Consider the following 27,455-nt stretch of genomic DNA (forward strand, 5'->3'; position numbering starts at 1 on the left):
TTAGGCCAAAATTTATCCTTGGTTCTGAATTTAAAACTTTCAAGATATCAACGACATATTAACAAAAAATCTTGCAGCATTCAAATGCTAAATAGGCAGAAGCTGTGATATTTGATGAATTATTTGTGTCGACAATCAGATGTGTACTGCGTGGTGTAGTGAAGATCACTGTCGCTCTTCAATCCGGAATTCAAGACAGTCACAGGTTCAAATACAGGTCAGATCTTTATTTTTTCCTTTTTCTTTCCTTTCTATACTTTTATTTATTTATTTTTTTCAATGGACGCGCTTGTTTACTGTTTGTACCCCTTTCAAAATTGAGATAGAATTAAAAAAAAATCATAAAAATAAACAAACAAAGAGGAACTGTCCGTGGTTGACTAGTAATTTCTCGTACTGACTACAAGTCAACTCAGTCAGGGCGGTAAATCAGCATTGAGATGAAGGTATGAATAATTCCACCGGATTAAATTTATAATTATTTGACAGCAGCTAGGCAAGGTTACTAAAATATCCACGTTGAACGATAATTATTTTTTGTGTTCACAGTAGGAGTCATAGTTCTTAAATTATTGCAAAACGTTTATAACATTCTCAAACAGCAATCGCGTTTGCTTTGTCAAGTGACCACAAGTGACCAAGGCCCTATAGAACAATGAAGGCAAGAGCAAAGAAAATTTACATTCTGATTAACCGAAACAAACGAATAATTTTCCTCTCTTACTCTCGCAACATGTTCGCAACGAAATATAAAACACTTTCTCCGTGTTACTATCAAATTACAGAAACACTTGTGAAAGTTTGACGAACACGAAAAAGACGTGGAAACATTCGCTTGTGCCTTGCGTTCCCATAACTCGAAAAAACAAGGGGATTGTTTCTATATTTTGAATAGTTTTTCACGCATTTTCTCCTGAGTTATGTTATCATAAGAAAAGTGAACGACAACGAGATTCAATCGCAGCTAATCCGCTGAAAAATTATTATAGTTATTTACTCCACCCTCCCGAAAAGAATCAGCGAACGACAGAAAATACTACATAAAATAAGAAAGAGAATTTGCTGGGTAGAACCAATCCCAATCTGGGCCAGTTGTTTCATTATACACATATTTCTTGTTCAAAACGTCCGTTTGGTACATGCAAAACGTCCAAGTTCCTAAACAAGTTTCTTAGATAATGTCTTGTTAGTGTGATTCTGATGTTAGACTAATCTTTTTTGTCATATTGTACATCTAGAACTGAAATGTTCCCAGTAACCTCTGTGATCACAGGCCAATATGTGCACTTACCATACTGCTGTCTGATAGTCCAGCTCAGTGATCGTTAAGATACGATGCTTAATTTGAGTCTCCAAAAATTATTAGGAGTCTTCATGTAAGTCCCAACCCCTCTCCTGTTATCTTCCCTGTGTTACAGATCCCTCAATCAAACAAAAAGCAACATTAGCTTTAAAGGTCAAACTGATTCATCTGCCTAATATATCAAGTTAAATTGAAGCACACAGCCAATTCCCATTTAACAATTGTAATATTATTACCCTGGGAACTCATAGTTTGTTTTAGTATTGTCTCATAACTCCCTGACTGATCTATTTAGCTTTAGAACCAATAGAACTTTAACCATTGACAGGCTTGCTTCAGGTGTCCATACAACCTAAATTATGTAAGTCAAATTATTCTCACATTTTGATTAGTTCTTACTTTTGATCGAATGGACCTATTAAAACACTTCTTGGCTTCTCCACTGGTTAGAACTGATTCCATGTTGCCATGTGCTTGTTCAGTAAAAGATCACAGAAGACATCAAATGTGGTAAGAACATCAGTGACACACTCAGCCATCGTCTCATGCACCATATATTTTTTACCGCATTTTGACCTCATCTGCGATCTACTACGAACAGATGCACAGCAACATGGAATCTATTTGCTAACCCTTTGAGCCCCAATTACGCATATATGCGTAATTAATGGTCGTGCTCTTTGTATCACTTGTGACATCATCAATTTAAATGTCATCAGATATTCTTGATAAGTAGATAGCAGACTAGGCTAGGCCTTTCCGTACAATGGTCAGGTTTAGATATCGATGACATTCTGACGTTGCAAATTGAAAAACAATGTTTAATTTATCAGTTTTGGTACAAAAACGGTGGTGAAATGGTCCACTATGCTTATGATTGATCAAGGTCCATTTCTAGGCTTCGCCCATAATTAACATCCAACTTTTCACAGCAGCCAGAAAGAACATGCAACACAAAAGGTAGCCAGAGTAAAAGGACCGAGAAAAAAAGAAAGGAAAGGGGCAACAAACAAAAATGAGAACGATTAATGGCCAAAAAAAGGTCCAAATTTTGGCTGATGCGCATGCCCGGAATTGAAATATTTCTCAATTTTGTATGTAATCCTTGAAAAATCTCTCCTTTTGGTAAAAAAAAAAAAGCTTTCTTAGCAAAACTTACTAGGCTTATTTAGCGTCATGGCAGCCAAAAAACCTGACTAAACGGTTAAAAACAGTATTTTGGCGAAAGTTTGGTATCAAAGGGTTCAATTGGCAATTAAAAAGAACAAGATTTCTCTTAATTTTCAGATAGACCACGTTGAGACCTTATGAAAAAAATATGAAAAACAATTAATTGGAAAAAATTGATTCTTTGACACAAAGTCATTATTAAGCTCTAACAGACTGCAGTGTCACTAGAGTCATCAAGTTCTTACACGGTTGTCGCCTGAAGCAGGAGTGTCTGGAAAATCCGAATAGCGAACAGCGAATAGTCACGAATAGCGAACAGCGAACAGTCCCGAATAACGAATAGCGAATAGTACGAATAGTGCGAATAGTCTTGAATAGTGCAAATAGTGGCGAACAGTCTCAAATAGTGGCAAACAGTCTCGAATAGTGGCAAACAGTAGCAAATAGTGGCAAATCGTTGCAAATAGGGTACCCAGTATCTCGCAGTCAACCTTGCAGCAACGTAGGATGGGATTTTCCCACTAAAAGGCACAGACGCTTAACAGGACAAAAGGTGTTTCTAAACGTGATTTCTTCTGTTTAAACCACTGCAAAAGCGTAATTACGTCTATATTAGGTTATCCTTGTGTTTTCTGTTTTCTTAATGTTGGCGATGGACAGCCCTAGCCTGAGTCCAGAGAAGAAAAGGTAATAAATTCACAGAAATTCTGTTGATTATTTGGATAATTAATTAACGCAGGATATTAGATCAAAAGCGGTGACTATTGACGACTACTCGTCACTATTCACCACTTTTCACAACTGTTCGCCACTATTCGAACTATTCGAGACTATTCGCACTATTCGGTTCGCGACTATTCGCTATTCGCAATTCAGATTTCTTGGGTTTTCCAGACACCTCCTGAAGCAGTGACGAGGACACAAGCACAAAGTGTTTGTTGTTGAGATATTTTTAGTTTTGTATTGGATCTTCTGCCTGCAGTTTGAGTAGCTGTGCATTTGGAAAGTTTTAGCTAATATTTTTCATGCTTCCTTCTCCTTCCAGGGCTGTGCTTTAGAAGTGCCCGGGTGCCACAGGTGACTAACTTCTGCCTTTGGGTGACTGGAATAACTTACTTTTTTCATGTAAGCTGAAGTGCTGGGCACCTTTAGGCTCCTAGTAATTTTTCTTGGACAACAGCACTGACTTTTAAAATATATCCATATAGGATTGGGGTTAAGCTTATTCCTATTGCTAAAATTAAAACATCTACTAAAGTTTATTTGTATCATAGTAAACTTAATCAAGGTGCTTAATTATCGGAGAACTTACCACTTCTTCACTAAAAGTCTGCTTTCCTAGCTGGTTCTGCAACTACATGTAAGCCAAGCTTGTGTTGTATTGCTTCAGGAGAAAATGGCGTTTGGATGTTAAGACAAACAATTTAGTCCTAAAACCTAAGGAGGGAGATACAAGGGTGAAGTTACTGAAAACAAGAAGAAGCTTTTGGCTCCTGCCATTTTGAATTCTTCCACAGTTTAGAGTAGTCTGTATGTAGCTGTACCAGCCGTTGTAGGGTAATTTTGATCGAACACTGATCACTGATATCCTTCGACACTCAGTGTATGACATCTGCAGATTGCAGACTTTAGACAGCAGACTGCAGACTGGGGATTTTTAACCCAATATTGTACTTCCATTTCTGTTACCGAAAGCTAACTATAACCAAGCTAACCTGAGCACTATTCAGGCTAAACTGAGCGCTATTTAGGCCTAAGTGTAGTCTGCAACTGGGGTCTACAAATATAATACACTGATTGACACTCTACTGTGGGTGCCTTTGGTACACATGATCATGGTGTATGACATTTGCAGACTGCAGACTGCAGAATTTTTAACTAATGCAGCTATCAGTGTTATGCAAGAGGGGGGACCAAGGGACAAGGTGGGCACTTTGAACGTCTGTGCGCACCCCACGTGGAGAATTTTAGCAAACTTTGAACATAAATGTTGGCCCCGGGATCGGGAAGTTTGAACAATGCCAAAAAATGCTGGCCCCAGGGTCGGGAAGTTTGAACAACGTTAAAACAACGAAAAGCGACCAGGGTTTTTAATGCGGGGAGCTTGGATACGAGTGTTCCACCGTCTTGAAAGTACCCAGAATTCCCAGGAGTTCAAGCATGTTTTCCACGCTTTCCAGTTGCAATAAATTGGAGGAACGAAAGGTAAGATAAATCTTTTTAAATTCATTGAAGAGTACTGCACTTTGTTGAAACTACAGCAAGAGGGCCAATAATGACTTGAAGAAAGAACCAAGATAAACTTTAACGTTCATAATTGAAATTTTTAGATTCTGTGAAAAACTAGAAAGACTGTACATGTTGACTCTACAATAGTGAGTGGTAATATTTTGGGGTTTGTTAATTCATCTGCTGAATGCAAATTATTAAAGAAAACAAAGTCATATTAAAGCTTGTTTTCGCAGCTTTATTAGTATATAAATTTTATATATAAAGAGAGCAGAGCCTCCCCACTGCCTTTCACTGGAGCAGCATGATCAATGAAAAAGTCTTGTCAAATGCAAGAACATATTCTTTAATTCAGATGGCTTGAAATTCTCGGTCTGGTGGGTAACTTTTAACTCAAAACCTTTTCCCAAGGTGAGGAACTTTGAATTGAAATCTTATCCCAAGGGCTTGGAAGTTTGATTCCAAATTTTTGTTTCTGATCAAAGTCCCCACCCCACCCTATCCCGTGGTTCCCCCTCCCCCCTCAGGCATAACATTGATAGCTGCATAATACAACTATGTTATGTTGCAATCCCCTTTCCATTTTTGAAAGCAAACCATAAACACTGTAAACAGGCTAATGTGAGAACTATTCAGGCTAACCTGAGCGATATTCAGACTAACCGGAGTGCCATTAAGCTTTAAATGTAGTCTGCAGTCTGCAGTCTGCAAATCAAATACACCAACATGATCCAAACAAGAGCCTCTTTTGCTTCCCATTATAAATTATCTAAGAACTAAGAATCTGTACAAAATACGGCCTGTAGCAGATCCAAACAGAGAAACAAGTGACGATTCTGATTTTAAAAGTCAAATATTACAGCTTTATTAGGTAACTTACAAGTTACCTAATCAGCTTGATGTAAACAGACTCATCTCTAATGGGGACATCTCAACAAATACTGCGCTTAAAGGGTTTGTTGGTTTATTTATCCCTGATAACGCAGAATAATCTCTGATGGGCACAAATGTCACGTTCATGTCCTGTCTTATTACCTAGTCTGGTAGCTCTCAGTTAAAATATTAAAGGTAGTTAAAAAGCTTACCTTATGCGTCCATTCCTCCGGAGGTCTTCAAAAACAACATCTCCTCATTCCACAGTATGGCTTCAACATGCAAAAAAAAATTGAAAACGTAAAGAATTAGCTTATGCCCCAGATCAAGTAAAATCAACCCACTGGTGCAAGCCTTTGGACAAACCTTTGAAATTACGGTAAACACAATTTCCACCATTTACCTTTCACACGTGCAAGATGGCGGAGACGAACTGCGCTCGCAAAGATCAGAGGGAAAAAGCGGTTGGCAGACGGGAAAGAGAGGTGGGGAGAGGGGCTGTCTGCGCAGCACGTGGAAGGGGTGGGGGAGGGCAAGACGTCCCCAAAAACTGTGGATCACCAAATTCCACCATTATCAAAGAGTTTAAGGTTTAGTTATTCAACAAGACAGGAAAAACTTCGGCTCATCTTCTTGCGAACATTATAAATGCAGAACCGCAAATTCCAACTGACGAACTCCTGGATGACTGCTTGTTTGTTTGATTGTAGGAAACTGTTGAAAGGAATACCATGAAAGTGCCAGCATCAAGTTTTGCGGCGCGTTTTTTTCTTCCCCTTTTCAGTGTATGCTGGGTTATGTGGCATCAGAGGCAACAGTATTCACAGGCTAGCTGCAATCCTATTCACCTCTGTATTCAGCCGCCTCCGTAAACCCACTAGATTGCGAAGAATGTCGATTTTTCTCTGTAAAATTAACGGTACGACATGTGCGAACCACGAGTACAGTAGCACCTCCCACTAACCTTCACCTCTCTACAACGCCCACTCAGGAGCCCATGACCTGCTTTTGTTTATATGGAGCCCACGTGAACCCGTATGGACTGAACAAACAAAACGTCATTTTTCAAATATAATTACAATATAAGCTCTTTTTTTCTTAGATGCTTATCTCTCCGGCAGCGTTTATTTTAACTTTCAAAAATACAAAAGCTGATTAATCATTACAATTTTTTCTGTCCCACGATCATTCATCCTCATGTCACACTGAAACCGCCGTAAGGCTCAATACAACTTAAGTTCAGAAAAAGTGGCCAAAAAGCAAGGTTTTCTAAGTCGTTAACAGGGCAGAGTCTCAATGAAAAATCCTTGTTTTAAATTTAGCCATAGCTATTGTAGTTGTGTTCCCTCTTTGGCGGGAAATGCGAGATGTGACCACGTGACTAGTGCCAGTCTCAGGTGTAGAGAGTCGCGCTTGTGGTGAAATTTGTATTGCACACAATTTTGATGACAAAGAAAGCTTTTGCCAGGCTTCTGCATTTCCCACCACTGTACCTTCACATAGAAGGAACTCACAGGGAACCCAGGGGGAGAGCGGGAAGTTGCGAATAGCGAAACGCACGGAGAACTTGCGATGAAAGAGCTTTTATAGCTGATGACGGTTTGTTCTGAGCCAGAATAATAATAATAATAATAATAAAAGAAAATCAGATCTTTGATTAGCCTTACATGTTTATAAAATTTGTTTAAGTCCATTGTTGCCTCTTGCTTATCTTCACAAAGATTTGTGTTTATTTTGCTCTCTTTTGCACAAGGTGATCCACTCTTATTAAGGTCTTCGCATATTGCAGGTTACCAACTAATGAAAGGCCTTGTGCTTTGGGCTGCCTGTCACTTGATTAGAAACTTAAGAAATCCACTGCTAAAACAAACAAGTGTAAACAGGAGCGCATTTTCACTTCGGGAATTTTACAATTTGATCTGACTCGACTGGCCCGCTTTGACCGTTACTGACAAATAATTTCTGTGATTTGCACCTGTTTGTTCACTCGGAAAGTGTGTGTTACATGTTTATTTTAAATCGGCTCATTGCGGTCACTAGAGTTTTCTTATGTTAGGGTTGCATTTGGTATTATGGGACTTCAATACTTACCAACCTTTATCAGTGAGGTTTCCTACTGACCAACAGATTGTCTCATACATTACCTACAAAAAATTTCGGACGATTTTAATTTCGGCCAAAAAAAGTTGTCAAAAATAAAACCGTCCGAAATTTTTAAGAGTCCGAAATTTTAAGCATCCAAAATATTTACAGTACAGTATAAAACTTTAAAGTAACTCCAAAACTCCTAGTTTCCTTTACGACGCGAACGCTAGTTGAGAAACTGCTTGAGATGCGTAACAGCTTGATAGAATTCGTGTTATTTTCTCTTTCGTGTATCTATTGAACCTTGAGAGTGCAGTAAAACTATCATTTTCACAGATGTTGTTTCAGTCTAAGTCGTGTTTTATTTGTAGGCGTAAACTTTTGTAGACGCAAAAGAAAAAATGTGGACAATTTATTTATGGCTTAGCACCACTGTAATTTATTACCATCTGTTCTTTCTCCCCGCTTATATTTTAAATACAACTGTACGTCCCTTACGACAAAGCTCTTTTCGTTAAATTAAGTTTCTAAATAAACTATTGCTGTAATTGAACTATCAACTCTTCCAATCTAAAATGACTATCCATTTATATCTTGAGTTTCACTCTTATCCAGGATCCTGAGGGGTAATGAGCAGGAATCCATTTGAAAAGGTTCATGAAATGTCATCCTCAGATACTCAGGGGCTGATAGTGGAGTCGGAAGAAAGTCAAACGGGCAAAAACGGTGCGAACGGAAGTTCACAACGAGCAAAAACTTCTCAACTTTCGTTCATGTGTTCTCCCAGAAATTATCCATATCTCCACCAAGGATGGTTATTTGGTTTGTACGCTCCCCCATCCCCCTTGAATTTTCAGCTAAGCTTCATACTTGCCCTTTAAAATTTGGTTATTAAGACCCCCCACCCCCTCGGAATTTCTAATGACCATCCTTAGCGTGGGTATGGATATTTTCTGAACCCGCACAATATAATTATGTTAATTAGCTCAATACATACCCCGTCTTTTTTATTTCAAAGTAACATAAATTGTGGCCTCAAGCGCATAACTATCTCCAGCTTAATATTGTCATTTTCATTTTAGGTTAAAATATTATACTGATAAAAATTTTCCTTAAATATCCTTTACAAGATCTCACAAATTTGTTCTCCTTGTTGCAACATCTATTTCGTAAACACCACCAGTTTCCCCTTTCTAACTGTGCACAAAAAATTGTTTTGTATTATTCATAACACGGACTCTCTCAGTGTGATAGTAATATTAATTATAACATTGCATCTCTTAGTGTGACAGTGATGTCTAAAGACATTTCGTCCTTGTTGTCAATAGGTTGGCTGAACAACTGAGCGTGTTGCCAAGCAGTATCTCCATTTCCACCAGTGAGCGAAGCTGTGAGTTTGAAAGACTTGGAACCAGTGAGAAACGAGGTTGTTAACGATTCTTTCCCTGGAAATCAGAAACAACAGAGAGTTTGCAATGTAAGCTTCAAATGAAACAATCGCAGAAACAAGCTTTTTAGTGCTTTTAATTGCTGTTTTCTTAAAGGAGCCGCGTCACAGTTTGCGCATCTTAAAATGTTTAGCTTAATTTTTTCAGGTTCGTCGTTTGTAATCCGTGTTAATTTTCTCCATCCTAAACCATCCTTGTTCCTTTATGGCTTACTGTTATCTCTTAGGTGTGTTTCTATCTTAGTAAACTACTATTTTCAGGTTACCTTCAATTTAAGGGCAACTTTGCATGTGGCCAAAATAACTCAAAATAACCTACGACAGAGCTCCTTTATAAAGTCTTCATTAGTCACTCGACAGCTTGTAGCATGTGTACATACACAGGCTGGACAGTTTGCTGAACTGCAATCACAGCTAGGAACTTTACCTCTCTTCAATCAACTTGTTTCAAGTCTTAAATTTATTGATCGTTTTTCCACATTAAGTAATGGAACCTAACTCACGGCTGTAGTGTATTTTCCCCTTTGATGCTGTCGTAGTGCGATTAGTAAGAATGCCTCTAACAACAGTAACAGAAACTAATACCACAATCAAGAGTTTACCAAATAAATGCTAAATGTACGTACCCTCTCTAAAAGCCAGATTCTTTACAATTTCGTCATCTCCTTCTAGTGTCCATTCCACCCGTCCACTCTCGGTTGTAACAATGTGAGTTGCTATGGTGATGGTGTCAATCACTAAATCACGGTCAGTGAAATCCATCTGCCATGCAACCAAGCCTGATGGCGAGCCCGGAAGTCGTGCAATGTATGCCTGGACAAAAAAAAAAATTAAAAAATTAAAAAATTCACACCCCGACTGCTCTTAATGAACAGCTCTTAAAGTTAATTCTAAAAATTTGGTGGTACAACGAGGCAATTATTCCCTTACAAGCAGCTGATTCTATTTTACTCACATCAGCTTTTTCCTAGAAAGTTAAAAGGAGAAAATAGAGTCAATCACTTGTGGGAATACACTTAGCTCGTTATTAATAATTGTAGTATATTAGTCATTTTTTATTCAAACCAATTGGCTCAAACCAATTGTGTTTGAAATTCGTACTGTTGAGCAACTGGCTCAAATAAGTTATTTCCTAATTGCAGTGACATCAGCTATTTTCATTCAAACCAATTGTAATTTTTGACGACAATATTTTTAATGTTTTTTGTTTTTAATTATGCATAAACATACTGTGTAACTAAGGTATGAAGTCTATGCAGATCCTCTCGAGAAACGTAATAAACCTTTTTATATTGTATTGCACTTGTTGTTTTAATGTAGAACCAGATGCCGACAACTATTATTTTGAAATTTCTTTAAATCACTTGAATCACGAATACCAACTTCTGTTTCCAGTTAAGGGAGACTGCTCAAGGAGGGTTGGATGCACTTAACATCGGCTTCCCCGAGGGAGAAGGGGACCCGCGCTGAAGTGGAAACTTTGCTAATTTTGAACAATGCAACTGAAAGTTCTAGTTTATCCCTAGAGGAAGGGGGGTGGGGGGGGGGGGGGTGGGAGGTTCCAGTATCTGAGAAAGGCAAACACCCTCACCATATTCATATTGTCATGTCACACGTACCTTAACCTCATCAGTGGTCAAACAAATAAATTCAAAAATATTCTTTAGCAAACCGAAATTTCGAACCCACCTCGCTGCTTACGCGAAAATAAACACTGCGTAGCCACATATACACGTTGTGTACCTTTTGATTTCTGTCACGCAGCTCACGTTAATTTTTTAACCCCCTACTGTACAGCTTGTACTAGTAGCGACTGCATCGCCTGGGGACGCGAACATGGCTTCAAAAATTGTGCTTGTCACTGGCTGCTCTACTGGAATAGGATTATCTGCAGCTCTTTTACTGGCCAATGATAAAAATAAGCGTTTTAAAGTTTATGCAACGATGCGAAATCTTGAAAAGAAGGGCCCACTCGAAGAGCAAGGGAAAAGTGTCCTTGGAGACAACCTGATCATTAAAGCCATGGACGTTTGTTCGGATGAGTCCGTGAACGCAGTTGTGGAAGAGTTATTAGCTGATCATCAGAGAATTGATGTAGTCAGTAAGTCAGATTTTCTTTATCTGCTTTTTGTACGAGCCTTACGGCCTTCATTTTTTAGCGGAGTGTCGTGCTCCGCAGCAAAATCCTCGCGCGACAATTAAAAGCCGGTGAACCTATTTGTACGGATTTACATGTTCCTCGCTTGAGTAGCCTTGGTGCCGACGATTCTATGTCTCGCTTACTTTTGAATGAAACTATCGGAATTCGAGAGCGTAAATGGGAAAAAGGCAAAGACGCTTGTAATATTTGTAGTTTGTAATATTCGTTTCTTATGTTTCAATGTTGGGGTCCCTTTACAACTATGCTAATACATTCAAATTGATGGTTGGCTTTACACATCAGTCACGTAATCTACAGCTTCATACTAACAGTGACTCCAACAAAAGACAAGCGAGCGAAAATACGTTCTGGAGGTTAGGGAAGATGGCATGGGGATTCGGACCGAAACTTCCAGTTCATTAATCAGGGAACAAATGCAAATATCACGGCTAACCCCCACAGCTACTAAGTTGATAGACTGCTTCGTAAACATTAGCATACCTCTTTCACAACGCAGCAAGCATCGCCATACCCCCACACCTCCTCCTTGTGGTTACCTTAAAGTGGTTTGCTAAAATTGTGACTAGGTATTGCTGAGGGAAACTGATCATTGTTAGAATTTTGTGCCCAAATGTCAGAGTTATCCTAGTAACTTATATTTAGAGTATTAAATCAACAAGTGTTTCAAGAAATGTTGTCAACCATCCTCCATTTTTTCCCCGAGATGATGTCATTTCTACATTTAAGAAATGTTGTTTCGGAAATAATCATTAGAGTAACATCATTAATATAACTACTGTGATTATTATTTCCAGTCAACAATGCAGGAATAGGTATGTCTGGTGCACTTGAGACTCAAACAATGGATATGACAAGGAAAGTGTTTGAGACCAACTTTTTTGGAGTGTTGCGCCTCACCAAAGCTGTACTTCCAAGCATGAAATCTAACAAAGATGGGCACATCATGTGCGTAACAAGCATGGGAGGTATCTTTGGAACACCCTTTAACAGTGTTTACTGTTCGTCAAAGTTTGCAGTGGAAGGTCTTATTGAGTCACTAGCTCCAATGCTCAGGATGTTTAATGTGAGGTAGGCAGTATAATTATGGTGCTGTACTATGGATAAGTGATACTTGCATCTGAAAATAGCATGGAAAATTACAACTACATTGTTTATTCAATAATAAGTCTGGCTTCTGGGCAAATAAAGTGTGTATTTAAAATCTGGGGGGTACTCCCAAAAAAGGTGGGTGGTGTGTGCATAGTAAATATAGGGAAATTGTTAGGAAACCTGGCAAAGTTCTTTGTTTTATGTTCTTGTTTGCTATTTTGGACATTGACCTTGCACAAATCCTGTGCTCATACAACTAACCAAGAGCAGCAAAATGATTATGTAATTCGCGCTTAGTCTTTGGGCAGAAAACTAAGGATGTGCAGGGTCATGGACCTTCCAACATAAATCTTAGCCCACTACATTGATGTTTACTGGCCTTCCTAACCATTTCTCTCTATTAATTATGGTGTGTGCAGTCCACATCTCAAAACCCTTACCCTATTTAAGCCAAAATCTGTGATTTTCCGCTACCCTATTTATGACCTGACCAAAAAATTGATTGTCAGGGGCAGATCAAGGGGGAGGGTCCAGGTGCCCTCCCCCTCCCCCCCCCCCGCCCCCCGAGATGAAACCTTCTTCTTCTTACTTACTTTTAAAATTTGTTTATCTCACCAGTCAGCTACACCATTCCTTAGTGGTGCACCTCTTCCTACGAAAAATCCTGGATCTGCCCATTTTAATTTAGGACCTGACTGGTTGATCAACACCCTGTTTCAGACCTGCCCTATAATTATTAGTTTCCTAGTTCAGACTGATGCTAGAGGCATTGTGAAGAGCTTTTGTTGATGGTCTTATTAATTAGCTTTTTCTATAAAACATACTCAATTCAAGACTTGAGTGCAAAAACCATACCCTATTTGAGACCAAAATTACCAAATGGATACCCACTTTCTGAGCAAAATAGCTGAAAAACCATATTGTTTGGGCCACACATACATATATAGCCCATATAAGGGAGTACCCCCAAGATTAAGATGAGGTTGAATTTTAAAATCTACCTTAAGTTGACATCAGCTGATCCATCTACTGATTCATGGCTTCATGACTCCAGTAAAGCATAAAATATTTATACCACTGTACAGTTGTCACCCATCCACATCTCTCTGATTCTTTTTGAAATCCTCCTGATTGCCACCACAAAATTGTACTTTATGCTCAAACATCAACATGATGCTAATATATTTCAGACTTTCAACTAAACATTTGACCAGGATTATGCCTGACTCTTCAGGGCCATAGCCAAAAAATTTATTATTGTGACTGAGGCAGTGCCTGTTGTTAAATTCTCTTCCTAGGTATTAAGGGTGTTTTTGATGACTCAAAAATAAACAAACAAAACATGACTGAGGCAAAGTGCCTCGGCTGGCCTGCCTGCTCTTCTAGAATTGAAATGTCCAGCTGTCAGAATCCAACACAAGCCAGAGACCTGACTAGGGCTTGAACCTAGACTGCTTGGAATGGTCCAAAGTCTAGCACACCAATCATTAAGCTGCTCCACCTCCCACTAGGGTTTCCTTTTATGGAGGTTCCATTGTATACGGTCCATAATTTGAAATATTATTTTAATCTTTTATTAACAGATGTTCTTTAATTGAACCTGGACCAGTTTCAACTTCTTTTGTTGCCAATTTATCCCACACGGCTACAAGTGACGACAACCTTTTAGATGAGGAAACAAAACAGCTTTATGACAACTATTCCAAAAAGATGCGAGCTGCCTTCACCACAGTGGTTCAGACCCCAGATGAAGTCAGTCAGGTGATCTTAGAGGCATTACTAGCTGACAAGCCTCACTTGAGGTACCAGACTAACAAGAATTATGCAGCAGCCACATCCAGCAAGCTAGCAGACCCAACTGGTGACACATCCGTAGAACTTATGTCCCAGCGTTTCTTCCATTAGATTTCTTGCCAACATGGAGGACATTCTGTATTACATTTCAGATAGGATATCTTTAAAAATATGTCAAAAACTGGTTATTAAGCCACTTCTGGATGAACCATTTTAAATTTCATTATTACTTGTGATAATATTTCTCTTGCAATAATTTGTAGCACCAAACACAGAAGTTGTTTTACTCTTTCTTTCAATTGAGAAGATAACATTAAACACTTGAGACTATCCTTCACTACTCCACTGCAGCTGACTGCACATAGTATTTTCATCTCTCAGTGTGGTAAAACACTGTCTCTCATGTTTGATATACTGCATAATAAATTCATATCACTTTCAGTTTGTCAATCATGCAGCCACAAAAAAATTAAGAGATGGAGAATTTTAATTCTTCACAACTAAATCACTGTTATCTTAAAAGATAATAGTGTTCATGCAGCAAACTCTTTTCTCCCAAATATCGTCTTGCTTTACTGGGAACTCAAAATGATTTAGGCCATCACAAATCTAACCTCATTATTTCTCTCTACACAAGGCTTCACATTGGTTACCAACAAAGTTTTCATTCCCCGAGGGTCCCCCACTCAGGGAAGCAGATGACAAGTGCGTTAGGTGATTCTGTCGCACACAAACTGGTCTCGGAGATCTCATAAATTAGGCCAACAAGGTTTCAGATATAGGCCTATTTGAACGCTAAGAACTTGCTTTGGATGATGCTAAAGCTAACAAATATATGCCAATGATTGTCTCAAGGAAACTCCCATATAAAAGTAATGGTGGCATCAGACAATGCCTACTCTCACAGAATATTTGCACATTCGTATTTTAATTATTTTTTTAAAATTCTAATGTGGACCACAATAAGTAAACTAATGTTCCCCCATCAAAGAACTTCATTACATCTCAATTTCCTTTAAGAAGCGATGAATATTAACACCACAAACTCATCACACACTTTTTCCCAACCACTTCCCCCCACCCCTGCCCCCATTACCCCTCATAGTGCAAGATACAAAAATGGAGGGTGCAAAGGGTTCTGTAAGTTGTATTTCTCTTGTGGGAAATAAAAACAATTGCAATTACCAAAGTCAAGCAAAAGACCAGACTACTTTATGGTACATGTATATGAAATGATCCTTTAAGATTGATACAGATTGTAAAAGAATTAGAAGAAAAAATTTGGGATTTACCAAAGATATAGATGATATAGATTTTGTGTATACAGCTGTAGGTCCCTTACACCAGCACGAAAAAGAACAGTCATAAATGTCCCTTCCCTGATGGGCTTTGTTGCTGGGGTTAATTTATTTATTTATGATGGATTAACCACAACCCTCACTACATTTAGAATTTCATGTTGAGTAATTGACCCATTCCACAAATACAACAGTTCTTGTTTATTCAAAACTTTCTCAGATTATTTCGATAATTTTGCCCCCATTTCAAAAGTAACCTAAAGGTATACCTACATTTCCTTTTTGTAACATTAAAAGATCAGCCTCTTCGACTCCACAATGACGAAGGTAGTCACACATCTGCAGTGAAACATGATGAACAGTCTGTCAACCTCTTCAAGAGCATGCAACTTCAAGAAGCCCATCAAGGGTGTTCATTTGATAAAATATTGCAAAAAAATATATCTGGCATTCTCATGTAATGAGTACCGAGAACTATGTAGCTGAACCCTTTGGACGCATTGTGTGTAAACCCATCAGTCATGTGAAGTCAAGAGAAACTTGACTCTGAAGATGACTTCTTAGAATATTAAAAATTTTGGTCAACAATAACAACAGCTCTTTTGAGTAGTTATCCTCATCTGGATCATCATGTTAAATGAGCTATCCAATATACTTACTATTCTCCAATCATAATCGCATTTTCTGAAAACTGATTGCACGGCAGCAGCTCCAGACTTCCAGCCTTCCAAGACTGCATCCATCTTGTCACCTCTGAGGTATTTATCACTCGCACAACAATACTGCACCCTTAACCTTTAAAAATTAACAGGATCAAAAATTAAAATCTAATTGATTGAGAGCATTCAATATAAACTAATTTTAAGTTTCAATTTGCTTCTGCTTCAAAACGGATCTTGGCGTAAAACCATCCACATCAAAATGAATTTCACCTGTGCGTGCATTGAGGGTCCACAATAGGGTTCTCAATTCCCGCTTTCCCGCCCATTTTTTCCTGTTCATCCTGCCATTCCGCCCATTTTTGCCTGGAAATCCCAATCCCGTCCACTTTTTAAAGACGTCTCTGCGTTAATTAATAATTTGTTAAATTAATAATTAATTTACTTATTAACACAGAAACTTTTTAAAAATGAAAATCATATAAAAGATTACAAACGAATTCAATGGGTAGCAGTTTCTTTCAGTAAACGGTTTAGATTGTTCATTCCCATATTTAATAGATGGCCCGTAAATACACTTGACAGGTTCTTTCAAAGCTTTCAGTGTCTTCACTTTCCTTGAGATCTGGGCTCAGAACTTTTCTTTCCAAAAGAAGGCATTCCTGCTCGCACATCCTTTTTGTAAAATATGGCGACATAATTCGTAATTCTCATACTTCGTACGGTAAATCACTACCACCGCCATCCGGTGTGGTCATCCTGGCCAAAACAAACCAAGTGCTCTGGAAAAGGTCGAAAGACTAGAAAAACTAGAAAGGATCGGGGGGCATCGAAAATGTCGGAAATGGACAGATGTCATTGATGTCAGAGGTCAACACAAATGATCGCAATCAATAGAAATAGGACTCAAAGACCTCATACAGTCTCATGGTACTAACTTAGTCAAGCGATAATGGATACCTTTGACAGAACCTGACAGGGTGCAGAGCTGTTGCTATTCATTACTTGAAACCTGACACAGCTATTCGCATGTTTCTCCCAGCTTGTGGTTTTTGTGCTGGTCAATAACAATTTATGAGGTCATGTAAGAATTGAAATCCCGTATCCTGCTCTGTTCCCCTTACGAATCCCGCATCCCAACCCTATAAAAACACGAAATCCCGCTCCCGCTCATAATTGTAATTCACGCTTCCCGCCCCTGTTTTCAGCACAAATCCCAAATATCACGGTGAAAAAAAGCCAAATCCCGCATCCCGCCAAATCTATTGGGGACCCTCTGCATTCTCATGCAAACCAAGATCAGGGCAAGAGGAACTTGTTAATGAATGGCTTATTGAAGGTTACCCCGCAAATGCGGATGCATGTCCAGCCATCGCTTGTTTTGGCAGAGACAAGCGACAGCTGGAAATACGTCTGCGTTCGCAGGCTAACTGAACATTACTTTAACAGAAAAACATGATTGTACTACTGTGAGATTTGAGAATGTTAGTGATTTAGCAATTGCCATGGTCAGTATCACAATGTTGTCAGAATGCATTGACATAAATTGCACACGTTGGAAGCATCCCTAACAATCCACCTCTCTCTGACCAATAAGTTGTTTTAAATAATTTGCAAAAAAAAAATTGTTTTGTAAAGCATGCCTTCTTAATTAATCAAAGTAATTCAAGTTGTCACGGTAATATTGTTGTCTAAGGATTTAATTGACAGGAATTATAGTGACTCAGCATTTAGAAAATTATGCCCTTATGTCCTCTCCAACTCTTTGAATCCAAAAACCTCGGGATGTTTCAGGCTTATAATTTTGAACATCACCTTTTGTTTTTAATTTCTTCATCAGTTGGTTTAAAGGTGTAAGGCTCATGCTGAAAGAGAACAGGAAAACTACAGTTGAAAGCAAGAGTTGACGTATTTATTTAGAAGTAGTAATTAACCAAATTGATATTGGAATAGAACCTAAAGAAGGGGGATAAGACAGAGATGGCAGATGGAACAGCTAAGGGAAGGTTAAGCAGGGAAGAGAGAACAGGGAGTCTGAACTTCCTGTTCCTTCCCCTTCATGTGTACCTGTTTCAGTCTGTAAGAAACTTCTGCTTCCTAACCCTTCGTAAGTGGTTCTCACCTCTTGGTGTTTTTTTGATTGCAGAACATCACACAACGCTGCAAAATGTTTCTCCTTTTAACTACAATTCCTGTCACTTTGGAAATTCTACTCCCTCCCTTCTTGTCTACTACTGCCCATACAGTTAACACCCCTTTTAAGTTCCAAGTTCCTGCCTCCCCCCCTCCCTCTATTTCTCTTTCTCTCTAGAAGAATAGCCAAAAGTTACCAAGAAGTGGTAGAGAACAATGAATTGTTTTCTTGCATCGGCTGTACTGTCTCATGAGTATTACCACTTGCATCCCCACACTTGTTTCACTAGAGACAAGTGATCTGTGCAAACTTCTGCAAATGGCTTTAGTGGATTTAACTGTTAGCACATTAAAATCTGTTTTTTAGTCGTAAAAGTGGGCCCTACGTGGTGCAGAACTTGTGCTATGAACTAAAACACTTTCACTCATCAAAGGCTACAATGTTATAAGTGCAGTAAAGGGCATCATAAAATGACTAGTTCAAAGAATTTACCTGTGATACAGGTCTTCCAATCATACGCCTCCATGCAGCAGTCCCATACAGTTTTCCTTCATGAACTGAGAGGAACCCAGCTAGTTCCTTAGCTGAACGTTTCAAAAGTGTTTGACGCCGCTCAGGAGAAAGCCATTGTTGTCGCTGTAGTATACATAAAGGAATAAAAATGTGAATGTTACTTTATAACATACACAGAAAAGTTAAAAGCCTATCTAGGATAAAAGACATTACTAAAAATTGAATCATTGGATAATGTAATTCAAGACAGTTCATTGGCTTAGCTATCATGGGTTATGAGCCATTATACCGTGCTCTACAAATATGGTAAGCGTATGCGTGATTTTTTTGGGCATTTTTATTTCTATATTTTGTTTAGTTTTCTATAAAACTATAATAAAACAGTTATTCCACTCACGCTGGTCGGATATGAGATATATGATTATAGACAACTCAGTGCTACACTCCTCATTGCCTCTCTATCATCTCATATCCATTGGACATGTGCTAGCGGAATAATTTTTAAATACAATTGCAGTACTAGGTTGTTTGAATACTAACCTGGTGGTTTAACATACTCAGTGCTCTAACCAGCCATTCCTCACTAACCATTAACCTTCGTCGACAAATTTCATCATGTTTTGGAGAATATCTCCATGTTACATCCACCGCCTTTAAACAAGATTGAATTTTAAATGAATTTAACCTCAGCACCTTACTTTGTTTTACAATATTTAATTTTTCATACGCTTTCCAAGCAGGCAGTTTCTTAGAATAAAGGTAATCATTAACCCTGCTATACTCCACAAAGTGTAATGAATTCCACCCAATGATGCAAATTCTTGGCCTTTTATTAAATAATTTTGTTCATTTTTGACAAAAAAGATAACCCTTTACCTATCCCTTTTAGAAAATGGCACCCTTTCCAACTACTCTTGGAATAAACTTAATGATAAGCCCTTTTAAATAATCAAATGACAGTTTTTCCCTAACCTTTTCTATACTTCAGTTCATTAATCCTCACTCTATTATATACCCAATGCAGCCACTCCAATCCCAAAAGGGAACTCCCTCTTTGGGATCATGTGTACTAAAGGCATCCACGGTCGAATGTCGATCGATACCCTTGATTGATCCTCGATTAACGCCCGACTGACAGTGGGTCAATAGTTGGCTGAGTGTTAATTGACTCATATGTATCAATCAACATTTGATGGTGTGTCTGCAAAAATTAGTGTTGACTGAGTATCAATCACAATGTCGATTGAGTGTCGATCAAGATGTTAATTGAGGGTCAGTCGGGGGTGTCGATTAACACTCGACCAAGGATGCCTCTAGAATGCATGATCCCCTCTTTGTATAGTTCATTACATGGAGTACCCCAAAGGGACCCAGAATTAAAATTACAGTACAAAATACCTCTTCATAGTTGAATGCCATAATGTAAGTCAATTTCTTGCTCATGGCTCGTTCATACAGATAATTCTCATCACGGTCACAGTGAATCCATCTTTGCTGTGCATCAGAATAAACCTCTACCCACACATGATCAGTCCAGTCTGTGACATGACGTACTTCAAAACCCATGGAACGGAGCACCAAGGCCTTGCAGTTAGCAAATTCACCACATCTGCCACGGCGAGTCTCTGTATGAAGAGAAGACATCGTGAATTCTATCGAAAGTGCTCTTAGAAGAATAATGGTGACTGTCATGTGGGGGTTTCATTTAGGGCTGGCATGGGTACCAGGCAAATTAACTGGCTCTGAGGATGATTTTACCCACCTGGTTTGACCATCTAGAGGAAAGCTTTTCTTATAAAGAAGTTCAGTTCAAAAATTCAATATAATTATTTCATTCGATATATTTTGCTAAAACATTGTAGCTAAGGTGATATGAAGTCCCAATTTTCACTAAATAGGCTTTGTAACGTCGCTTCTTCTCATTATCAACCTTTTTATACACATCACTAGTATGCTTTACTAACTCTGAATGGGTTGAAAATGCAAAGACATATGAGGAAACCAATGCCTGTTACCAGTGGGATTGATCATATTGAACTTGAATTATCAATATTCTTTAAATTCTACCTGCATAATTCACTCTTACTATCAAGTATGAAACATGAAATAGTGTTGAATATGAAAGCTTACCCAGCAACTTCCTCGGATGGTTGTACCTTGGGAATCTCTCATCTTTCCCACATTTTGGACATTTAAAACCTTCCACTCTTCCAGCTTCCCATCTAAGATCCTCAGCGGTTGGCTGCACAGGTCCGGTGGCTACTGTCTTGGTGCCGCAATTTGCACAAATTGGTTTGTCCAGCCAGTGGAAGAACGTACCTGAAAACAGAGATTGATAAGCTTTAATCACTCAATGTTTTGTAGTTTCAGAAAATATTAATTTTTAACTATATCCTATTTATTTAGGGGGTAAATTTAACAAATGTTTGTATTGTTGACCTCATCTATGAGTCTGTCCTCTAATAGATCATAGGTGAGAACCAATCAAATGTGAGAACAATTTGACTTGTGATATAAAAAAGGTTATAAAATATAAATAGAAGTTATGTATTAATCCATCCATCTGTCCATCCATCCAATCCTTCAGTCCGTCTGTCTATCCATCTGTCTGTTCGTTTGTCTGTCTGTCTGTCTGTCTGTCCTTCCATCCATCAGTCCAAAGCATCTTTAGAACATTGAATTGAGGGCAATTAAGAAATAGAAAACATGCACCGTGTTTCTATCAAGTTATAGAGATACAAGTGGAAGTTTGGGAGAACGAGAAATGCTGTGAGAACATGAGCTGCAGGTGAGTGTTTCCTCAGCTTTTTCAAGTTCTCCCAAACTTTCATGAGTGTTTCTATAACTCGATAGAAACACAGAGAACTTATTTTCTGTTTCTTTTAGAATACACTGCAATGAAAAGAAGCAAAACAACTAGTTAACTTTGATTATCAAAGTGTAAATTCTCTTTGCTCACACCATCATTATGTCAACAGCCCGTGCTAGTTCTGTGTTTCTATCAAGTTATACAAACACGACTTTTAACCAATCAGTACACGTATTTTCTTAGGACTGTTTTCTAATGAACAATTATTAACAACTGCTCAGACCCCTATGATTTTGGTTAGAAATGTACCAACATCAGATGAGGATTGAATAATTTCTACAATTATTACAAAATAAATTGAGAAAATGCAAGCATTCATACCAAACCAGCGAGCAACCTCTAAAAACAAGCAGTCCTTTTCATCCACTCCATCCTGTCCATTTTCCTTGCTTTTTTCACAAGCTTCCTTTGCTTTCTGTTTTAATTCAGACACTGGCATAACATTGAGAGCTTCTTGCTGCAAGGATGGGTTCTCATAGTGATAGACACCATTTCCCAATGATTGCAGTCTCCCGTAAAACTCTCTCTCATTCTGTTTTTAATGAAAAAAGACAATTTTGTTGCATTCAGCATTCAATTTGTTGCTTTCCCTTACTTGCTAAAAATTAGCATCATGGTGTGAATAGTTTATTCAATGCTGGTGGCTGATCAATTGGGTGGTGAATGGTCCTACAAAAAACATGAGCCTTGCAAAATTTGTGTCAAATTTCACTGGTCTTATGGTCTCATTTTTTAAGCCGTTATGTGACTCTAGCAGGGTGTCATTTTTTTTTTTATGGCTAAGAAAGCCTCAAATTCACGATCTTTCTGTTTCAGTTTTTATAAATGATGTCTGAATATCACATTAAAAACACTTCAAAGTCTTGGTCTTGGAATATAAAAAGTCAAAATGTCTCAGACTCGCAAAGACAAAGGGTAAAGCTCTGCATATTTAACCATTCACCACCCCTCCTCAGGCTGTAGTGTTTCCAGGCATGAAGCTACTGATCAGACCTTCCAAGGGAGGTAGTTGTGTCGCCATGTTGCATCCTTTCATGTACTGACATCGCCTAACCAGCAGAAGCTAATGTCACTGTTGTTTTTCTGCATGAAGTCATATGTCGCTGTCACTACAAGGCTGAATTTTTTTAGAGTTTATTCAATGGAAAAGCACACAAGTTTTGGACATTTACAGAATTTACAAGAGAATACAAATAGGCAAAAAAGTCCAAAAGAGACAATGTCGCTGTCTTTTCTATAGTGCTTCTTGCCAACTGCTGTCAAATTTTAGCAGCGCATTTGATTCGCTTGTCACTGATTAAAAATTCCCATGTTGCTGGTTTTCAGGGTCATGTCACTTGTTGCTTTTATCCCTTGGAAGGCCTCAATCATTAACAGTTTTTCTACTCCTCCCTGAATGAGATACTAGTCCATTCCACACAGCTTCTCTCATGATCTCAAGCCTTGTTCAACTGCATGCATTAATGTAAGTATAGTTACAGTATCTTTACTGTTTATTTACAAATTAAATCAAAAATCTCTCTAAAAATTGAAATATTTTCTCTAAAAAAGTAGAGGTTCTTTCTATAAATTTAATCAGTAAATTCTAAGGACTTTTTAAAAATCATACCTCAATTGCATACTGTGCCAATAATGCTGAAGCCATCACATATCACCTTCAAGATCATGTTAAAAAAATAATAAATATAAGTAAACCAATGTCCATTATTAGTAGCCAAATCATCTGATACAGCATTAGCTTAACTTTTTTCAGAGCAATAACTTTCAGTGCGTAACTGGTTACTTCTCATCATTGCTAGTTTTGTCTGACCTTGATTCTAAAACGAAATTTCAAACTAGCCTCAAGGCAGTGACATATATAACAAAATCTAAAGATAAGTTGCTTAATATCTAAAATAAAATTAATGTAAAGTTCCAAAACTGGAATCTCACACATACACAAGTACACTTGCCAGAAACTGAAAATAAAAATGATTTAAATGTGGAAAGTAGAAATCTAAAATTTAAATTCAGAAAAATGACATAGAACATCTAAATGTCCAAAGAGAAGCTAAAACTTGAAAATACATGCCAAAAATTTAACTGAAACATCAGCTGAACTGCAAAACGATATATGATAATAAGCTAAAACTTAACTTGTGAACATTGTTCACATAAAATGCATGTTCACGCTACATGTTCCTCTTACTAACTGGGTTCAAGGTCCGTACTGTAAGTTACAGACCAAGTTTTTTCCCCTTTGATCTATGGCCCAAACATGAAACGCGCGGGCCATAAATCGATGGGGAAAAAATGAGGATCTGTAACTTGTAGTACCGATCGAGAAGACGATGTTACCAAGATATTTATTATATCTCTACTGTGTGTCTGACGGGTTCGGGAATGATTTCTATTCACGTGGAATGCCCTCATATTTCTGAAGCATGTCAAAGCAAAACAAGTCCTTAGCACATTTTAATACACAATTTAAAGTAAAAGAAAGTTTTAAACTCTTACTTGCTATAAAAGTTAAGATTACACTTGGTGATAAATCACAAAACATTTCGGCAACAAAAACAGCCATTAAATAAATTTTCGCAGGCCGTACAGTAGAGTACAGCCCGCTAAATCGACCAATCACAGCATGTGTAGTAACTGAGAGATACAATAATAGCAACTATCAGAAAATCAGAATATTACGGCCAACCAACAATGATTTTCAAGACACCACTGAAGTATACTCATTTTTCTAGAGAAATTAATATCGCCTAAATTGCAAAATATATTTTGGCCAAGGCAAGGTACCAATAAAAGCATTTTTAAAAGTTTCTTAATATATAGGACAGGTTATTGCTTCAAAAGCGAGCTGCAACTTTTCGGCTGTTAAACCAAATCACTTCGCCGGATGAAAACGTTTGTACTGTTTGGCTACGTAAAATCATCAATTGCTGTGTAAATATATCTCGATACGAATACGGTCTGGTTTAGTCACTGTTTGGTATCACCGATCGTGAACCAGACGAGCAAATAAACGAATTAAGTTCAAGCTTATACGCACCAGGTAGCTAATAGGTATCGTATTGAGTGTCTAGTAATACTAAAAAACAAAGGATTTAGACTGTCATCAAAATAAGTCCAGCAATCGTACAACACAAGGCTTCCGATTATTGCTTACCTCAACGCCATGTCTCTTTCTTTTTCAGTCAACTGTTTACAGGCATACATGACGAGGAAAACAGTTTCCCATTCTACCGCTGCATTAGCTAACTGTGGGCTCAGAACATTGCAGGGTATTGGAGTCTTTCTGGCCGCAGATCCCCGGAATCTAGAAATTAGTGACCGATTTCTTAGTCCATCAGCTGAGGTGGTTGTATGGCTCACTTAAGGGGAACAAACGAAACTTGTATTTTCTTAATCTTTGACTATTAAGCATCATAAAGATGCATGATAGCAAGGATAGAACGGCAGCTTTCACTTTGTAAATCGAATTTTAAATTTACCCTCAATACCCTCCTTTGGGTCGCCATCTTGGAATTCTAAATAATATTTTCTGATATGTTTCTTTTCTTAGAGGCACACGATATTTTGCCTGGACGTTCATTTGGAATAATTAGTATCTTAGATATTATTTCAGTGTTGTCTGTTATTGTTCAAGCTATGATGACGTCATAAATTACATCACAATGGCTGCCATTTTGTTTTCTAGTTTATGTATTCAACCTCTATTTTAACCATCTGAAATAACTAAATTACCAATAAGGTGCTCCACATCACAGTACTAGAAAAAAAACCTTTCCTACGTTTAGTTAATTAAGCACACTACGCCATGAACCAATACACATAACTCAACGTAGATACATGTAACTTGGTCCACACTTCAGTCTAGAGCTCGTTCGAGTACAGAAACGCCAGGCTTGCATAACGCCCTTTGTCAGCCCTTTGTCACTGCTGTCACTTGCATTTGGATCTATAACTTCTCCAAGTCATAAACAATTCATCAAGCTTAAGCACGGTAAATCATGACCGTGACAGTGTTTGGATATCTGATTGTTTTAGCAGATATTTATACAAGTTTAGTTTTCTGTTTATCCTTAGTTTTAGTTCCGATGGAGAAGTTATATCAAACACTCAAGACTCTGTTTGAGCACCTTTTCAAACACCTAAAAAATTGTCAAAAATACTTTGCTACTAGCGTTGTATTTCAACTGTCTTCTCTGTGGTGACGGCTCCTCTCCAGATTGCTGCTTGATAATTTGCTTTTGTAATGCGACTTCATAGTGATGACTAACATGGCTGCAAAGCCTCTGGCTAGACTTTCCCGCCTCTGGCACAGTAGACTTCATAGCGCAGCGCATCCATACGCTGGCACCCCTTCTCGTACAGCTGTCACATAAGTGCTTCCTCCAGTATCTCTCTGGATACTGTTCACTCCTTCCCAATTCTCCTCATAGCTCGGACCTACCTTTCACTGTATTGGAGAATTAGAAGCTGAACTGCTCACTAGAAAGTATCACAGCCTGTGATCCTGTGTACGCCAATTAGGACTTTCATGAAGTAGAGCTTGTCAATGCCTTGATCAAGTTACTTCTCCAAGCTGTTAATAACTAAAGAAATTTTATCATTCTGGTCTTTCCACCTCTTCCATTCTTCATGTAGCACATTCCAAGGTTTTGGCTTTGACCAAGCAGTAGGACAAAGATATCAATGTCGGGGTGGATGACGCACCAGCCTTCCACGAACCGGGCATGGAGAACCAGCCTCTTCATGATTACACCCCATCTCAGGAACTGGTTCGCATGTGGCTGCGTCTTAGTCTCTAGCACTGATCTTCGGTTGTCACGTACATGATCCGGTCACCGAGCCTGCCTCAGAATGCTTCTTTCTTCCAGTGTGACACGAGGGAATTGGCAATGTCAGGCTTGTTTGCAGTAACACTGAAAATTCTTGTTCCCTGACTTCGCAGTATAGGCAGGGAGTATGTTTTTGTACTGTTCAACGTCAGAGGAAGACACTCTTTAAAATCTTTCGACATTCTTTATTGATACCTCTCGATACATGTCGAACACTTCTCCACGTGCCTGTTGTCGGTGCTCATTACCAACTCAAACACTCTCTTAGCGACCGCATGAGACATACCTCCAGAAGGTGGGATATTCAACTTCTGCAAGACCACCATTCCAGGTACACTGAAAATACTGATTACGTTCTCTGGGTATTTCTCGCTGACTGTGACACTCTAGCTGTTGGCAGAGTTTTGCTTGTTTGGAGGCTTTGTGCAGCTGTTTTTCGCGGGAGTCCACAAGGATCGGCAAGAGACCGACACGTGCCATCAGAGCAAATACATCTCCATCCATACGAGGAGGAAGTACTACATCCTAGTTGCGAACCTTACGCACAGCGTACAGGTCCTTAAAAGACTTCAGCTTGGCTTTCTTCAATGGATTTAAGTGATCTGAAGTGGGATTAGATGAGCAACGATGGGACGCTAGTTCATCGCAGGGTTTTCCCCCCTTCCTCAGCATTAACTTCGCCGGTACCATTTATACACCTGGGTGAGAGGCTCTCTGAGGGTACTGTGCCTTGCGCAAGAACACAAGACGATGTCTCCGGCTGGGGCTCAAACCTGGACCGCTCGATCCGGAGTCGAGCTCACTAACTATGGGGCCACCGTGCCGCCCCCCAAAAGTTTTCTCATACGAGCTCACCTATTTTCGCCGTGACCGCTACTACACAAGATGAAGATCTCACAGCTGGAGCTTAGGCTTGACGCCTCTTTTCCGAAGAGGTAAACCGAACTCGTGCGAGGCGATCTTCTCGCGTGCTCGTGAGCTCACCCACGAGAGAAACCTAAG

At 38.7% G+C, this 27,455-nt stretch overlaps 2 protein-coding genes and 1 long non-coding RNA gene across 6 annotated transcripts; 1 reads left to right on the top strand and 2 right to left on the bottom strand.

The window, feature by feature from the left end:
* Positions 1–1,333: 1,333 nt before the first annotated feature.
* LOC145469381 (uncharacterized) lies at positions 1,334–6,346 on the bottom strand. 3 transcript variants are annotated; one of them, XR_014042310.1, is made up of 4 exons: positions 5,942–6,346; positions 5,788–5,847; positions 3,786–5,407; positions 1,334–1,422 (listed from the first exon to the last, which is right to left on the bottom strand). It is a non-coding gene; the product is annotated as an uncharacterized LOC145469381 (long non-coding RNA). The 3 variants fall into 3 exon arrangements; XR_014042311.1 differs by having other exon boundaries at positions 3,786–3,857; positions 5,788–6,346; XR_014042309.1 differs by having other exon boundaries at positions 5,788–6,346.
* A 1,509-nt stretch (positions 6,347–7,855) lies between these two features.
* On the bottom strand, positions 7,856–27,431 carry LOC145470772 (peptide-N(4)-(N-acetyl-beta-glucosaminyl)asparagine amidase-like). Of its 2 annotated transcripts, none has more exons than XM_081454606.1 (12): positions 24,779–27,431; positions 23,234–23,279; positions 21,946–22,156; positions 20,886–21,074; positions 20,154–20,380; positions 19,296–19,406; positions 18,735–18,878; positions 17,924–17,973; positions 16,109–16,244; positions 15,723–15,788; positions 9,734–9,920; positions 7,856–9,105 (listed from the first exon to the last, which is right to left on the bottom strand). In XM_081454606.1, exons 2-12 carry the CDS (start codon positions 23,267–23,269, stop codon positions 8,924–8,926), a joined length of 1,539 nt encoding a protein of 512 aa, XP_081310732.1. In that variant the 5' UTR covers positions 23,270–23,279; positions 24,779–27,431; the 3' UTR covers positions 7,856–8,923. The 2 variants fall into 2 exon arrangements, with proteins under 2 accessions (XP_081310732.1, XP_081310733.1); XM_081454607.1 differs by lacking the exon at positions 24,779–27,431 and adding an exon at positions 23,369–24,762.
* LOC145470773 (retinol dehydrogenase 8-like) lies at positions 10,655–15,690 on the top strand. The gene is made up of 3 exons (XM_081454608.1): positions 10,655–11,208; positions 12,063–12,336; positions 13,941–15,690. Exons 1-3 carry the CDS (start codon positions 10,944–10,946, stop codon positions 14,260–14,262), a joined length of 861 nt encoding a protein of 286 aa, XP_081310734.1. The 5' UTR covers positions 10,655–10,943; the 3' UTR covers positions 14,263–15,690.
* Positions 27,432–27,455: the final 24 nt, after the last annotated feature.

The sequence above is a fragment of the Orbicella franksi genome, chromosome 15 (assembly GCF_964199315.1).
Source record: "Orbicella franksi chromosome 15, jaOrbFran1.1, whole genome shotgun sequence".
Classification (NCBI taxonomy): domain Eukaryota; kingdom Metazoa; phylum Cnidaria; class Anthozoa; order Scleractinia; family Merulinidae; genus Orbicella; species Orbicella franksi.